This window comes from Engraulis encrasicolus, chromosome 13 (genome assembly GCF_034702125.1).
Source record: "Engraulis encrasicolus isolate BLACKSEA-1 chromosome 13, IST_EnEncr_1.0, whole genome shotgun sequence".
NCBI lineage: Eukaryota > Metazoa > Chordata > Actinopteri > Clupeiformes > Engraulidae > Engraulis > Engraulis encrasicolus.
Window position 1 is genome coordinate 36,275,496 of NC_085869.1, and position 17,500 is coordinate 36,292,995.

The 17,500-nt window shown below is 46.5% G+C and overlaps 1 protein-coding gene across 3 annotated transcripts in view; it reads left to right on the forward strand.

Annotated features, from left to right (window-relative positions):
- Positions 1 to 17,500, forward strand: part of ncam2 (neural cell adhesion molecule 2) — a 353,287-nt gene that overhangs the window by 324,457 nt on the left and 11,330 nt on the right. For 2 of the 3 annotated variants that reach the window (XM_063213815.1, XM_063213816.1), the window contains exon 15: positions 602 to 776. In XM_063213815.1, coding sequence (XP_063069885.1) covers positions 602 to 776 — 175 coding nt within the window. Of the gene's footprint in view, positions 1 to 601; positions 777 to 4,580; positions 4,728 to 17,500 lie in introns of those variants that run through there. The other variant, XM_063213817.1, reaches the window with a different exon arrangement.

Sequence of the window (17,500 nt, forward strand, 5' to 3'; positions counted from 1 at the left end):
GCGTGTGCGTGTGTGTGTTCGAGCCAACAATGCACGCACAGTCAGTGATGACGTAACTTCTAAGGGATCAACAGGGAGGAATAGGTCATGACGGGACATTTCCTCATATCAATTCTAGTTTGTTTTTCTTTCTCTGCCATATCCGCATGCATCAAGTGGGACTCATCTTACTCTGCGTGTTGATGTTTCCACTGTGTGATTATAACCAGTTCACTCACGGTGTGTTGCCAGTACTCGAAAACACAGCACAGAAGCGGTATTGCTTTAGGCCAGGTGCATTTTCTACGGGCACCAGCTAACAACATAAACAACTGCCTTCATGCTCAAACAAATGTGCTGTAATCCATGTGGTAATCAAGTGTTCCTTCCTCATTCTAAGGAAATTCATATTCTAAACCCATCACCATGTCCTCTTTTGTGTGTGTGGGTGTCTGTGTGTGTGTGTGTGGGTGCGTGCATGCATGTGTGCGTGCGTGCGTGTGTGTGTGTGTGTGTGTGTGTGCATGCGTGCGTGTGTGTTTGCACGTGTGCCTGCTTCCATGCATGTGTGCGTGTGTGTGTGTGTGTGTGCATATGCGTGTATGCGCATGTGTGTCTGCAGGACAGAGACGAGCAGTGGATGACAAAGCTGGTGCCGGGCGTCAACGACTTTGTGCTGCTGCAGCCGCTGCAGTGGAACACCCAGTACGAGGTGGAGATCACCGCGCGCAACATCAAGGGCCTGTCGGAGCCCACCACCATACACTTCTCCATGCCCCAGAAGCCTGACATCACAGGTACGCGCACATCCATGTCACACACACACATACACACACATACACACACATACACACACGTACACACGTGAGTCATGTACACAGGTACGCACACACACACACACACACACACACACACACACACACACACACACACACACACACACACACACACACCCGCACGTCACACACAGTCACGTAAACACGTTTGCATGCACGTCACACACACTCACGTACACACACAAAAGAGGTACATGATGATGGATTTAGAATGTACATCCTTAACACACCCACATACCGTATGCATGATGAACTGTATGATAAAACACACACTCACGTACGTCCACACACACACACACACACACACACACACACACACACACACACACACACACACACACACACACACACACACACACACACACACACACACACACACACACATACCGTATGCATGATGAACTGTATGATAAAACATCTACCTATGAATGTTCTTTGACTGGGTTTATAGTTTTGGTGTACCACTGAATTTAATGCTATATGATTTGGTGATTAATGGTTCAATTTAGGCCTATATGATTTCAGTTCCAGTGGAGGTTGGAGCTTTTTGAGGCACACCCCCTGTTGTCAACTTTCATGAACAGAGTTCACAAAAAGTTTCTTTGATCAGTTGCAGAACGTTTCAACTCATTCAAAGTTTGTAACTCTTGTTACAAAATGGTGCTTAATTCGTGCATAGCCTTTAAAAAAAGACAGAGAGGGAAATGTTTGTGGAGTACAGTAGTTATGAAGAGCAAGAGCTTAGTGAAGCCTCTCTCGCGAGCGTTTTTCTGCCACTACTTCTCGCATGGAGAGCGAATGTGCTCGTGTGTGTGTGTGTGTGTGTGTGTGTGTGTGTGTGTGTGTGTGTGTGTGTGTGTGTGTGTGTGTGTGTGTGTGTGTGTGTGTGTGTGTGTGTGTGTGTGTGTGTGTGTGTGTGTGTGTGTGTGTGTGTGTGTGTGTGTGTGTGTGCTCTGCGAAGGAGGTCAGTCTGTCGGTTGGCTGTGCCATCCTTTTATCTCTGCATGGAAGGGAACATCTCTGGAGAAAGACAGCTTTTCATTTTCAGCACGACCAAAACAGATGTGTGGATGGGTGGGTGGGTAGGTGCGTGGGCGGGGGTGGGATGGAAACACACAGCTTTCTCTGGCTCCAGCCTTTTGTGAATCTCAAAAATTACTCGGAAAATTACATCCACTTAATCTGTCTCGGCGGTGAAAAACAGACCATTACCAATGCAAGCGTGTTTCTCCATCAAAAGAAAAAGACAAACCTTGAGAGCATTATCTTTTCTTTCACTCTTTTTTTCTTCTCAAAAGCAAGAAAAAGGACAAACATATGCCTCTGTAAATGACTTTCATTTAGACCTAAATAGGTGTTTACACTGTTTGGCTGATTGAGTTTATGTGGTCTGAAAAAAAAATGGTCTAGGGGTTCTTTTGACCTTCAGCAGATGACTGAACTGCAGTTGCCTGGTTACCTGACTGTGGCACCATGACTCAAGGCTTGGCTTTTTTGGCGGGCAGTTCGACTGGGACACAAAAATGGCCCAGCATTTTTGCATGGCACCCTTTAAACTTTGAGCCAAACTCTCAGAAAATACATAAAAACAGTAGCGACTCCTGAGGACTATGGGCCCACTGGGAAATGCCTGAATGCCAAATGATCAGTCCAGGCCTGGCTCAAACTATAGCACAAACAGGGCCCACGAGAAAATGCCTCCTATGCCAGACTTTCAACAGTCGTGAACAGAGTTCAAAAAAGGTTTTCTGATCAGATGCAGAACGTTTAAGCTCATCAAAAGTTTGCAACTCTTGTAACAAAATGGTTTACGCTGTTCAACCAACAGGGTTTGTGGGCTCTCAACTACAGTGCCGCAGGGAACTCTTTTGCTTTTGTGTGTAGCTGTACAACTGTAGTTGCCTGGTGTCCTGATTCTCTGTCTCTCTGGGTTGGCACTGCCAAGGCTTGGCTTTTTTTTATAGGCAGCTCGTGGTGGAGCTATGGCACATACAGGGCACAGGGGGAAAGGCCCCTCATACCAGACTCCTGGCACTGTGCATGTAATAAATATGACTCACAAAAACCATGTAACAAAGACATTGCATGTCTCGACAGAGAGAGAGGGGAGGAAAGTGGGAGTAGAGAGTGGGGAGGGGGGGCAGAGGAAACGAGGGACAGAGAGGGGAGATGGAAAGAGAGACTCTCTCTCTGTCTGTCTGTTTATTGCTGTACTCAAGTGGTTCTGATTCACACTGTTAATCAGGTGCCATTTTGTATATTCTCTCCCACCTCCTCTCTTCCTCTCTCCCCTTTCACTTCCTCCATCCATCCATCCACCCATCCATCCATCCATCCCTTCATCCACCCATCCATTTTTCCATCCATTCATCATCCCATTTTGTCTGTTCCACCTCTCTTTCCGCCCTCTGTGTTTTTATTTATAAACCCATTGTGTCTTATCTCCTCTATGTCTCGGCCCAAACAATTCCCTTTTTCCAATTCACTCTCGATGCATAATGCATCGCATTTTGGGGCCACATCACAAAACATTGCTGCGCTTTTATTTTTTATTATTATTTCTCTCGCCATCATTTTACTCCACTAAACTACCACTAAACTGCACCCCCCCCCCCCCACCTCCACCCACACACACCAATTCATAAACCCACTTCGACCCAAAAAACTGATTGCAACATCTCGCCGCTCGCCTTGTTTTTTCAATTCGCTCGGCTCCTTTTATACACATTGTAACCTCATTTTGTCCATCCCCCGTCGCCTTGGTGTGTTTTTTTGTTTCTTTGGCTCCATTCTTCTGTGTGGCCATGAAATTTGTTAAACTATTATAATAATAATAATCATGATAATAATAATCATCGGCATTACACCATTTTGTTGCCCCATGTCGTGTCTGTTTAAAAACCCTGAACAAACAACTGCTTGTGCTTTTTCTGCTTGTTTGCTTACTTCCTTCCCATTGTGATGCATCATTCGCCAACAAAAAAATATCCTCTATCCTCACTACCATCACCGCTTGCTTCCCTCCCTGCAACTGCAACTGCAACACTGTGTGTGTGTGTGTGTGTGTGTGTGTGTGTGTGTGTGTGTGTGTGTGTGTGTGTGTGTGTGTGTGTGTGTGTGTGTGTGTGTGTGTGTGTGTGTGTGTGTGTGTGTGTGTGTGTGTGTGTGCGTGTGTGTTTTCATCCGCCCGCTGCTGTTGTGTAAAACCCCTGGCTGCACATTCATCACCCTGTTCCACAAACCCACCCCAACCCTTGACCCCACCCCCACCCCCCAACACTCTCTCTCTCCCCACCCTCCCCCTCCCCTCTCCCTCCTCTCCTCTTCTCTCCTCCCCTCTCTCTCCTCTCCTCTCCTCTCACCCTCATCTCCTCTCCTCTCTTCTCTGTTCCTCTCACCCTCATCTCCTCTCCTCCCCTCTCCTCTCCTCCCCATCTCCTCCCTTCTCCCCATTCCTTCTCTTCTCCTCTCCTCTCCTGCCCTCTCCTCTCCACTTCTCACCCCCCCCCCATCCACTCCCCATCCTCTCTCCCTCCTCTCCTCTCCTCTGCTCCCCATCCCTCTCATCCCTTCTCTCCATCCTCTCTCCTCTCCTCTCCTCTCCTCTCCTCTGCTCCCCATCTCCTCCTCTGCTCCCCTCTCCCACATATCCTCCCCTCCCCTCCCCTCTCCTCCCCATCTCTTCTCCTCTCCTCCCTATCTCCTGCCATCTCCTACCCACCAACCTCCCCTCCCCTCTCCTCCCCCTCCCCCACCTCATTGCAGATCAGTGTTGTGAGCACTCAGCCAGCGGAAGCGGAGGCCCCCCGCACCGGCACCTGGCGCCGGCCGCGTCCTTCATCGGAGCCGCCACAGCCCTCCTGTCACTCGCCCTGCATTTGTCTCTGTGTTGATGTCACCTCATCTTCCTCCTCCTCCTCCTCTTCCTCCTCCTCCTACCACAAACCCCCTACTCCTCCTCCTCTTCCTCCTCCACACACCAATTAACAGCGCTGAACTACCCCTCACGCTGCCCCCTTTTCTCCTGCTACTACCCCCACCAACCCAACCCACCAACACCCCACCTCCACCCACTGTACCCACACCTAAGACAGGACATGACAGGGCAGAGACGCTGAGCCAGGGAACTGTGTGCCTGTGCCTGTGCCACCCACCACCCCTCCCTTGCCCCATGCCCCTGTGCCCTGTGCCCCGTGCCCCTTTACCCAGCACCTTGCCTTGCCCTACCCTTGTGCACATTTTCCCCTCCAAGCAGGCTTTATTTCCCTCGCCCCCACTTCCCCCACTACCCTCCTCCTCTCAAAACTCCCTGACGTTTTGGCCCATTCTGCCTGGGCTGGCATGGTCTATCTGTCTCCCTCGGAGTCGATCTCTATCTGTAATGACTGAGGCTTGGCTGAAAAAGGAAAAGAGAAGTCTCCTCCTCTCCTTTTTTTTGTATTGTTGTTCCTCCACCTCTACTCCTCCTTCTCTGTGACTCCTGCTTGGCCTGCTTCCCCTTCCTCTGCTCCTCTTCCTCCACTAAAAAAAAAATCTCGGCCTCGCCCCGCGACTCACCTCACCTCACCTCAGCTCTGCTCGGTGCAGCCAGCCGCGGCATTGCGCTCCGCTTCAGAGAGACGCCTTCGCAGCTTAGCATTGCCAGACCTACTGGAGCGTGGGCGACGCACACAGTTTTTTTTTTCCTTTCACATGTTCCCTCTCTTTTCCTCGCTCACCTGCAATACCCTGACTGAAAAATGACACAGCGTCATGTGTTGGAGTCGGAAGCGAGCACGAGCAGCACCGACAAAAGCGAGGCATCATGGGTAGACTTGTCTGCTCCTGCTACCGCTACTACTGCTGCTGCTGTGGTCTGTATGTAGCCATTGCCGCTTGCCTAACTCTTGAACTATATGTTGAAGGAGCTGTGTCGCACTCTCTCACTCATTCCTCACCACTTGGCGAAAAAAGATTGAGTTCTTTTCTCTGGAGATGTTGAGTAGAGCTGTTCAGACTTGCTGCCGCTCGCGTCGGCGCCTGGAAGAGATATAATGGACATTACAGATGGACGGGAAGCCTAACTGGACTCCCTATCAGGCCTTTCCAGCCACTCGGAGACTACTACAGACTACTAACGAGGAGGAGGAGGTGGCAGCGAGTCTTGCTGTTGCTACTTCATGCTAGCGGTCAAGCCGCCATGCTAGCTGTCGGAGAATGAACTGTCATAGTTGACATGTGATACCTTCTTGCTAAAAAAAAAGAAAATGCAGCCATCATTAACTGACGCCATGTCACTAAAGAGAGTCAAATTTTTGAAATTAGATGATGTGAAAGAAATAAGGATCTACCTGTGTTCTCTTAACTATTATATGGTCCTTGCTTTAGCCCACAAATCAGAACATTTGGTGTGTGTTATTTTGTTTGGAATGTATCAGAGAATCTGTACATATGAGAAGACAGACTCCCATTGGCTCCCATTTTTGCCTCAAGTCCAGTTTCATCACATGGTTACCGTGGGCAAGAGATGACTGGGAAACCTGAATGAAGTCAATCGAGTTAAATGCTAAAACAAATTCACTCCAATTTCCATACATACATACATTCAAATTTTCTGTCAAGAACGAATGGTTATTAGTATTATATAAGAGGGGGTATTGTTAAGATTTTTCAGTGTTTAGTTTTCCCACCAGGGCAGAGGATTTCAACCTGTACTAGCTAGCATTCTGTTAATGTAGGCTTATATGGATTTGGCCTCATAAATTCAGCTTGCTGAGTAACTATATAATAACCTAGAGGCGCAAAAAAAAATCTAATGTTTTTAATATTGATATTTCTGGGTAAAAACTCGACATGAGAAAATATTCTTTTAGGCATCTTGATTGAAACCCATTTATTTTTCACTTGCCTATGGTGGTACTGCATCAAGTTGGCAATCACAAACAACTTCCGTCACCGAACCTTCTCATATACACAGATTCTCTGAAGGTATTTTGTTTTTTCACAGTGCTGCCTTTATTTCATTTTGGCCTCACACATCCATAAGGTAGCATCATCCAAGCATACGTTCCAAGCTTTTGCTGCAACCAGGGGCCTATACTTAAAAGCTAATTCAGGAGTAAACCAGGTTAAGTTAAGAGGTAAATCATCTAATAGAACAGCCTTCTCAAGAAAATAAGAGTGCCAGGCTCTGCTATTAGATGATCTACCTCTTAAGCTAACCTGGTTTACTCCTGAACCAGCTTCTTAGCATACTCCTTAGCTAGCATACCAGTACCAATCTAAAACATTTTGATTGGCATTTGTGGAGTTAGACATCTTGACTTCAGAAACCTCATTCTCACTCTAAATATTCACAGATGAAGTTGGTACTTATTCACCCGATACAAAAAAATAATTTGAAAGCAGGGAATGAATGAATTTCTGCAGCAGGATGTCATTTACTTGGTCAGTTCAATAAATTGTATATGACACTAAAAAAGTAATAAGCTGCCCTTATGTACACCACAGCAGAAACCACTTTTACGTGTCTCATGACACACTTAACTTGGTCAAGTCAGTCACATTTTCTCTATGCCTTGTTGTTTTATGTAAGATTATTTCCCAAAACCAATTTCTCACCCTGCTTCACACACGGTAACAGGAGAGCCTACTGTTGCGTATAGAGCTCGAACAGGATCAGAATTAATGATGGTATTTATTATCAATGAAAAAAATCTGGATCAATCGTTCTTTGGTGTCCACAGAAAATATATATATATATATAATGTGAAGTATATGACAATGTGAGAGTGTGTGGTGTCATTTGATTTCTTTTGTTATTGTTGTTGTTCCTGCTGACTGGAAAAAAGGCCTTAGGGGGGGTGTTGTCTGTGTTTTCAATCCGAGAGCAATCAAGCTCCCTGTATGGAGAAGAACCATTACTGACTAAAAGAAGAAAACTGAAACACATTGTAGATGTCACTGCACTGTATGCATTGCAGAAATAAACAGGCTTTTTTTGTGTGAGACGGCTGCTGATTCAAGCTGACATCCACAATTATGGGGCATTGTGTTTGAGTCGCTGTGTGTCTCCGCTGTGAGCAATTCAAGCTCAATTTATTCTCTGTCTAGTAACAGCCCATCTTCACTCCATGCGACACAGTCCACTCAAACACATTGTTGTTGCTAAATGTTTACATTGTATTGTGAAAGACTTTGCTGGAACACCACAGTATTCTTGGTCAAGGTATTTTAAAAGTGTTATTTCTACACTATTACCACATAGTTGGTTTTTGTCAGTTATTCTACCCGTTTTTTGCCCATTTTTTGCTGGGAGTGGGGCCACCACCAAAGGGGCCATCGCAGGGGGTGTCGCCAGGGGCGAAACTCAGTGTAGGACCGCCACTGCTCGCAGAGAGAGAAGCAGCTGGCTCTTATTTTGTGCTTTTCCCCTAGAATAATGCCAACTGAACTGTAAACCATTTTCTTTAAAACCTTTTTTGTTCGCTCTGTATATGTGTGCCCAGCTCAAACCCTATAATTGAACCCATATTTAGATTTCGCACTGGTTGGCTGAAATCATACAAGTACAGTCTTGCATGAAAGATCCCTCTCCAGTCCAGACTGTATCCCTCTCTGTTTTCCCCTCGACTAGGCCAGTGGTGCTCTCTCTCCGTGAGATTAGAAAAGCCCTCGCCTTTGCCTCGCTCGCTGACTTGTTTCCGATGGGAGGACTTGAGCAAATGAAATGGGCCTGTGGTTTTATTGCCAGCCATTACACCTGATCACTCTGCTCATAAATAAGGCCTTTTCTTTTTGCAGCACACAGAAGTATAGTAAATAAACCGAGAGCCAGAGAGAGAGAGAGAGAGAGAGGCCTGTGCGCTCATTTATCCTAGGCCTACAGATAAACATCGTAAATCACTCACGAGGGCTATAGACTTCTTACTGCTGTAAAAGATTGCGACGACACAACAGGGGTTGCCCAGTGCGATGGAGGTGCCGGTGTGAATGGAGGAGAAAATGGAGGCCCACCGGTTGAGATATTGTATTGTACTGGGGAATGAATGGGCCTTAGATCAACTGCGTCTTGGCGTTATGATGATTAAGATTCCGCAGAAGGAGTACTGTAGTAATCTTCTCTCATACTCAACTTCCAATTGGAAAATAATGCTGCATCATTGGCTTTGAAATTGGAGTTTATTGAATTTTCAACAAGTGAGGAAGATACAATTTGGGCAACTAATAAAGACCTTATTTAGGTTTTGATTTCGCAATAATGATCAAAATGTGTAGTTATGCGGTCTCTCTTTAAGTCCCTAAAGAATTATCTAAATGTACGCACAAATCACTTTCAAATGCACAGGCAAGCACTTCTATCACTGTCTGTGTCACTCTGTATCTTCTGTCTCTCTCTCTCCCCTCTCTCTCTCTCTCTCTCTCTCTCTCTCTCTCTCTCTCTCTCTCTCTCTCTCTCTCTCTCTCTCTCTCTCTCTCTTCTGTCTGTCTGTCTCACTCTCACTCTCACTCTCACTCTCACCCCTGTTGAGGTTTCTTTTGGACGGGTGGCATCCATCTCCCAGACAATCGGACAGTTAATCGCCCGGCGGCCAGAGGCCCTCTCCGGCCCAGAGTGTGCCGCCACCACAATTTGGCGCACCACAATTTTTACAGCCTCATTACGGGGGCACGGCTCATTGGCCATCCACGGTGTGGGCAGGTGCCATATAAGGGAGTAAGCGATTGAAGGTAACCCCGCCAGCCAAAGTACCTGATCAACCTCTCGAACTTAAAACTTGAAAACTCTTATTCCATCATTCTTAATGAGGGCACGGTCTGTGCTTAGGTCTTTGCAAAGTCAGGGGATGTCGGCGGTTAGTACCGTTCGTGCTACTATAGTAGACAGATAGTCTGTGTCAAAAGGGCAAGTGAAGCAAAGGCACTGCTGGGGTGAGTTTCTCAAAAGAGAAGTTGGTAGTTGGCAATGGGAAAATGCATTGAAAACAACAAAGTAGCTAATGTAGTAAGCAACTTTGGTTTTGAGAAATTCACTCCTGTATTGTGGGGAGTTGAGCAGACTGTCTGCCCTATAGTGGACAAAGGGCAATGTCAGCCATTGAGTTGGCAAAACATGTTCTGTAGAGGACAAAACAAAAACAGCTGTTCTTACTTTCAGTGGAGCTGCCATGTACTGTACTGTAGGCTATGTTATATTTTTTGTCATATTCTCTTTGAGTCTTGAAATTTGTTATGGTACCAGTGACTGCTGATTTACTGTTGTGCCCCCATCAAACTCTTCTTGTTGAAAGATCCTTTCCTCTGTTAACAAGCTATTACTTTGCACACACCACTGCACCAAATAGACCTATCGAAATAACAAGGCAACCTTTAGTAAAAGTCGTGACGGAGGACACATTAAAGCCACATGCTGTGAGGCATTTTGTTGAAAAGTTTAAGCAAGCCTATCTGTATGAAAGGGGAACACGGACCCAGCCCAGCCTATGATCAAAGCCTGGGCCTTTTCTTCTCATTACGCAGTGGCAGTTTAAAGGAGAAACAAGAGAGACTGAATGAAAAAAAATAAATAGAAAGAAAAACCTGGTGTTTCTCTCTTTTAAAAAAAAGAAAGAAAGTCTCAGATTTTGTTTAGGAGCGACATGGTTGTTAGGCAGGGGTTCCTGGGTTGTTAGGCAGGGGTTCCTGGTGATAAGGCTCATTGCATTTGTCGATCTCCAGCTGTGTGCACCCCCCCAGCGAAGCGAAGCCCAGCAGTAACGATCAATCCCAGCCCTGGAGCGACGAAACCTCCCCACTCCCCCATTCCCCCACTCCCAGCACCTCAATCATCCTCCCTTGACGTAATTAATTGAGTGCGTTGAACCCAGATGTGGACAAATCACGCCCACTCGTGGAAGTTCAGAGATAACGAATATTAACGAGATGCTAAATTGAGCCTTTAATGGTGACATAAATCAACAACAAATGAGTTGTGGTTAAAAAGAGAGAGCGAGGGGGTGAGAGAGAAAGAGAGAGAGAGAGAGAGAGAGAGAGAGAGAGAGAGAGAGAGAGAGAGAAAGAGAAAGAGAAAGAGAGCGAGAGATAGAGAAGAGGAGGGAAGATGAGATTGCAGGGTATGTTTTTAATGATGGGATTTGAAGTGGGGAGAAGGCTGTGACAAGCCATCGCTTACTGGTGTCATGGGGGGGGGCAGTGACGCGCGCGGCACCTGCCACACAACAGAAGCAATACACACTCCATTATCTCTGAAGAGTGTTCCCAGATGCTGAGGCACACACCAAGCATGCCCGGCTCTTTTGGAAAATTTGTTTTTACCTCTTTTGTGGAGCCCCACAATCCTGTTTGTGCACGGGATTGAAACGGAAGTCATTTCCCCCGCTCCGCTCGCCTCTGTCAAGAGTGCCTCGATATTGTGCCCCTATCCCCAATCACAACCTTTTTTTTCTCCTCTCCATCTCTGCTCAGCTCTTTTTCTTTTCTTCTCTGTCAGGTGTAAATTATGTTCGCAGAGTACTAAGTCTGATTGCTGATTCTACCCCATTTGCCGGTAAATTGCCAAGTGCTGGAGTGCCCTGTTGCAGGGAAGCTGACAGGGGGGGTTGGGGCAAAGGGGACAGCTGTCCCGGGCCCAGAGACAGAAGGGAGCCCAGAATTGGGTCTTTGTTACACTGTATGTATTGGGTTGAGGGCCCCTTTCAGATGACTTCGTCCTGAGCCTAGCCAAAGATGACAGTGGCCCTGGCTGTTGTATATTCAGGAGTCCACAGCATCAGCCTTTCAGTGTCACTCTGATGGTCCAACATAGTCCTTTATGCTCACTGACCTTCTTAAGTCTCTCTATCTCCCTTTCTCTCTCCCTCTTTGCCTCAATAGAGTCTGTGATCTTTCTCTCTTTTCTCTCTTTCCACTCTTGTCTCTGTTGTCTTGTCTCTTTTGCTCTCTTCTCGTACTTTCTCCATCTCCTTTTCCTCTCTCCGTCTTGCATTATCCTTCACGTTCTCGTCCTCCCTCTGCCTTGCACTTCTGATTTCCCGAGATTATGTCCACATCACGCCGCAGAGAAATGGGAAAGGGAGGCAAATGGCTGCTCATGATTGATGTGTTTTGGGAGCGCGATGTGGCCTGGAATAGGCCTCTGGTTTAATGGAATTTTTCCTTGTGAATGACTTTGTCTCCTGGCCCCTCTCTGTTCCTCCCAGGTTGCACCCTCCCATCCACCACTCCCCCTCCCTCTCCATCCTCCTCCACCCTCCCACCACTCCCCCTCCCTCTCCATCCTCCTCCACCCTCCCACCACTCCCCCTCCCTCTCATCCTCCTCCACCCTCCCACCACTCTCCCTCCCTCTCCATCCTCCTCCACCCTCCCACCACTCCCCCTCCCTCTCCATCCTCCTCCTCTCCTCCCTCTCCATCCCTCCCTCTCCATCCTCCTCCCTCTCCATCCCTCCCTCTCCATCCTCCTCCACCCTCCCACAACTCCCCCGCTGGCTCCATCCTCCTCCATCCTCCTAGCACACCATTAACACTCCATACTCCTCCATCCTCCCTCCACTCCCTCCCTCTCCATCCTCCTCCATTCTTCCACCACACCTCCCTCTCCATACTCCATCCTCTACGCCAGTGTTTCTCAAAGTGGGGCGTAAGCCCCCCTGGGGGGGCGCGGAGGCATCTCAGGGGGGGGGCGTGTGACATCTGATTTTGGGTGTTTTTCCCGCAAGGCAATTATTTCGCCAATAAGTCAATACGTTTAAAGCCCTGACCAACATTATATTATTAATTGTCATGAATTTGAATAGGAACTGAACACACATCTGCATCCGACTGCAGTCCCTCTTTGTTTTATCTCACCAGTCCTTTCCTTTGATTCTGCGCAGCGATCGTAAAATCAGTCTGCACGAGTACTGCTGTTGCTTGGGGGGGCGCGGAAGCATTCAGAGCCTCTGAAGGGGGGAATGATGGAAAACGTTTGAGAACCACTGCTCTACCCAGTAAAAAAAATGGTGTTAAGGCGACCCTTATGTAGAGTACTATGGGACCAAGTATTGAATTATGTTACATTGCATTTGGTAGGCGCTTTTTAACCAAAGTGACTTACAATTCAGGACATAATAGCCATCAGGATATCGTAGCCAACATCACTAGCACATACAAAGTGCACAGGAAATACAAAGTAGGGTTAGTTTTTTTTAACCCTTGTAAGGTGTTCGTGTTTGTGTTACATAGAAGATGTTGGGGTCATTTTAAAATTAAAAAAAGAAAAAGTTATTTTTCACCCGTCATGTTCCCTGTGAATTTTTGTGTATATATGTTTTGTAGAATGAGAGATACAGAGAAAGAAAGATAAGGAGACGGTGAAGAAAGTTAGTAAACTTCAGTCAAGCTTTTGAATTGAACCACCAGTGCTGTTAACACGCAAGGTTGAAACATTGATGCACAACTGAGGGACCAAACAACATCTGCACTCCTTTTCCAACATAATTCGCCCTCTGCCTTGTCTACTCAACATGTGATCAATATTGTATCAGAGAGTTTACAAAATATTGATGTATAAGCCCCCCAAAGTGATAAGGGTCAAAATGACCCGGGAACACCTCCTATGTAATAGAAATGTGCAGGGGGAGTTAACAAGGGGAGGTTACTTTTTTTTTTTAGATTTATGTTCCTCACTGAAAATGAGCCAAAGCTAGCCAGTGCATCTCACTGTGAAAGAATAATGACTGATATTATTTTTGTCAAGCTAAAAACTGAAAATGGGTCAAAATTACCCGAACACCTTACAAGGGTTAAGTAAGCCTATATTAGCACAGGTTTAAGTAAAACACTAACCTTTGAGCCGGATTCACTCGAAGTACACTCTATAAGATGTTAAAAACAACTCTCTAAGTGTTGAATTAACACTGCATTTTTACTATCTCCCAGGTTGCACCCCAACACCCTCCTCTCCATCCTCCTCTACCCTTACTGGTAATACACGTATTACTCTGCCCTATTTTTAATCTATTAAGATAAACCTTTGTGTCGCCAAAATGCAAATTACTAATGTAAATTTAATTGTCATGTAATAACTAAAGGCTTTGGTTATTACATTGCAATTTAAATGCGCTGTGTAATGTCATAGTAGAGTAGTAGGAACGTTTTTTTTCAACAACTGTTACGGTGTTCCAATGGTGGGGCGATGCACATTACGGGTGCACCCTATTATAAGCCTCACCTCACTGACATGGGGCTCCACTTTTCTACAGACCACGTTTACATCCTCATCCACCAGTGCAGTCTGGTGCAGTAATTATGATATTACATTGCATTAGGCCTACATCACCTGTCAACATGGCTATTGCCTAGAGATTATTCGTTTTTTTGTTCAGGTTTGTGACAGGCGTTTCAACAGCACTGTGTATACGTCTGATGGGGATATAGATGTTTCTGACAGCGCTAATGTGCTTGATAATGTGGTTGTATGGGGTGCTGGGGTGGCGGCGGGCCTTACACGTCTGCAAAGTCAGACTGATGATGGCGTAGGGAGACGGATGCCCGCTGACAGGATTTCATTTCCATACGGATGTATGTGTGTGCCACTGCTCTCTCTCTCTCTCTCTCACTCTCTCTCTCTCTCGCTCCCTCTCTCTCTCTCTCTCTCTCTCTCTCTCTCTCTCTCTCTCTCTCTCTCTCTCTCTCCCTCTCTCTCTCTCTCTTTCTCGATTTGACTCGCCCTCTCACTCATGCCGGTCTGTCTTTTTCAGCAGCCCGTGGCAAAGACAGACATTGATCCCATTTGCACGATTAATGCCTCTAAGCACCCCAGCCCCATCACCCTCCTCCGCGTCCCTCCCCACCCTGAAAAAAAGGAGGGAGCTCTCCACTCCTTTCTGCTTCTAAACTCATGACACCTCCTCCCCATCGCAACACTCCCTCCCCTCTTCCTACTTTTTATCATGAATGGAAAGCTTTCAAGCTACGGCACTGGTAGGATTTCATAAATAGCACCACTCAAAGTGTATGGAACATTCAAATGTGCTTAATATCCAGATAGATAGTCTAGATAGAGAGAGAGAGCGAGAGAGAGAGAGAGAGAGAGCGAGAGAGAGAGAGAGAGAGAGAGAGAGAGAGAGAGAGAGAGAGAGAGAGAGAGAATCATAGAGATAGGGAGTAGAGAGGCATGAGTTAGAGGGAGAGAGAGAGGGAGATGGAGATGGAGAGGTGAGGGTGGGAAAGGGAGAGCTATAGAATGTAGACAGTGAGGCAAAGAAAAAAAACACAATTGAGACACAGTTAGTTAGAGTTAGAGTTAGAGAGAGAGAGAGGAGATGTGGACATAACGATTTAAAAAAATAAATAGTGTCTGCATGATGACTCCATCTATCTCATCCAAGAGATGCTGTCACTGCCGCCTAAAATGAAGAAGAAAAAAGGTTCTAAACCTGTCACATACTGGGAAAAATCCTCACCAATGCAAGGGTGTGTATCATGTTTACAGGGGGGGCAAAAGGGTCAGCTGCCCCAGGCCTATGGAGAGAGGGCGCCCAGAATTTGGTCCTTGTTACACTGTATGTATGCCTTGGGTTGGGGGGGGGGGGGCCCTTTCAGATTACTTTGTTCTGGGCCTGGCCAAAACTGTCATCGGCCCTGCATGTACAGTATGCATGGTATGTCTTGTAACACATACTGTATGTCTTGCTGGTGACACATTTAGTTCATGGAAATCATCCTGATTGAGAGACTATGAAGCCAGAGCACTCAGTCAAGTATCTGGCTGTCAGATTAGAGTAACTAGGTGAGTGGGGACCCAGCTGGGGACATGTCACTGGGGACGGCATTTGCATTGATGCCATGTTTACATCCCTCCCACTTCCCCATATACCGCCCGCAGTGTGGGATGCTAACGCTCTGATCTTGTGTGGAGACAAACACACACACAAGCGTGCGCGCACACACACACACACACACACACACACACACACACACACACACACACACACACACACACACACACACACACACACACACACACACACACACACACACACACACACACACACACACACACACACACACACACACACACACACACACACACACATTCACACAGACCTACTGTAGGCTACAGACAAACAGATGCATGCACAAGCACACACAAACACACATACACACACACACGCACGCACGCACACACACACACACACACACACACACACACACACACACACACACACACACACACACACACACACACACACACACAGGCCTACTGTACACACACAAGCACAAACACATGCGCAAGTACACACACACACACACACAAACACACACACACACACACACACACACACACACACACACACACACACACACACACCCACACACACACACACACACACACACACACACACACACACACACACACACACAGGCCTACTGTACACACACAAGCACAAACACATGCGCAAGTACACACACACACACACACACACACACACACACACACACACACACACACACACACACACACACACACACACACACACACACACACACACACACACACATACACACACACACACAAACACACACACACACACAGGCCTACTGTACACACACAAGCCGACAGATGTGCACAATGCTCGGGCTACTGGGTTACAAGTAGGCACGTCTTTTTAGACAAAAAAAGAATTGCACACACAAAAACATGCCTTTACTGGCGGTTAGGGTTAGGAATTGTTTTGGTTTGGTTTTCAGTTGACTTAAAAGTGAATATTTCAAAGATGATAATGCTGAAACAATTGTATACTGAGTGACAGAACATGGCTTTACTGATAGGATTAGGAATAGTTTTGATTTGGGCATAGCTTCATCATGTGTGGTCAGACTAATGGGCCGTCGGACTAATGACAAGGAACCTGTGTGTGTGTGTGTGTGTGTGTGTGTGTGTGTGTGTGTGTGTGTGTGTGTGTGTGTGTGTGTGTGTGTGTGTGTGTGTGTGTGTGTGTGTGTGTGTGTGTGTGTGTCTGTGTGTCTGTGTCTGTGTGTCTGTGTGTGTGTCTGTGTGTGTGCGTGCGTGCGTGTGTGTGTGTGTGTGTGCTTGTCTTCTGTGCTATTTCAAAGGTACACTGTGCAGGAAATGGTCAAAAAAGGTACTGCAACTATGCTGCTCATTGAAATTGGGCTGCCTGTTGCCAAATTTGATCTTTTCATGAAAGTTTACTAAGTAATAAACTTATATGTTCTAGTATGGCCCAAGTACAGTCAGTTTGCAGCTAAAAATGGCTATACCTGGAAAACCAAAATGGCAGACCATGGAGAAGATCCCCCTTGTCATGTATAAAAAGTGCAATTTTTCCAGTCATAATGAAAGCTTAGAATTTGATGGTGGTGGTAAGTATTCATGAAAAAGGTAACATTAGTGAATGGGTGAATGGAGCATGAATTCTGGAAGTAAACAACAAAAAAACTTTGTGCTTCCACCATTAAAATAACACAGAAGACAAGCAGTGTTTGCGGACTTTATTCACGTTCACTGGATTATTGCTTTCATTGTCCCGCACCTGGCCTACCGGGTGGGATGTGCACATATTTACTCCTCTGAACATTGGACTTTACCCTATTCCCCATGCCACAGCAGATTCTTCTCCCTGCGGCCTGGGCATGCACGAGGGTGTTGTGTCGGGGTTGGGCATGTGTACAGTATGTGTGTCAGTATGCCAGAGAATAG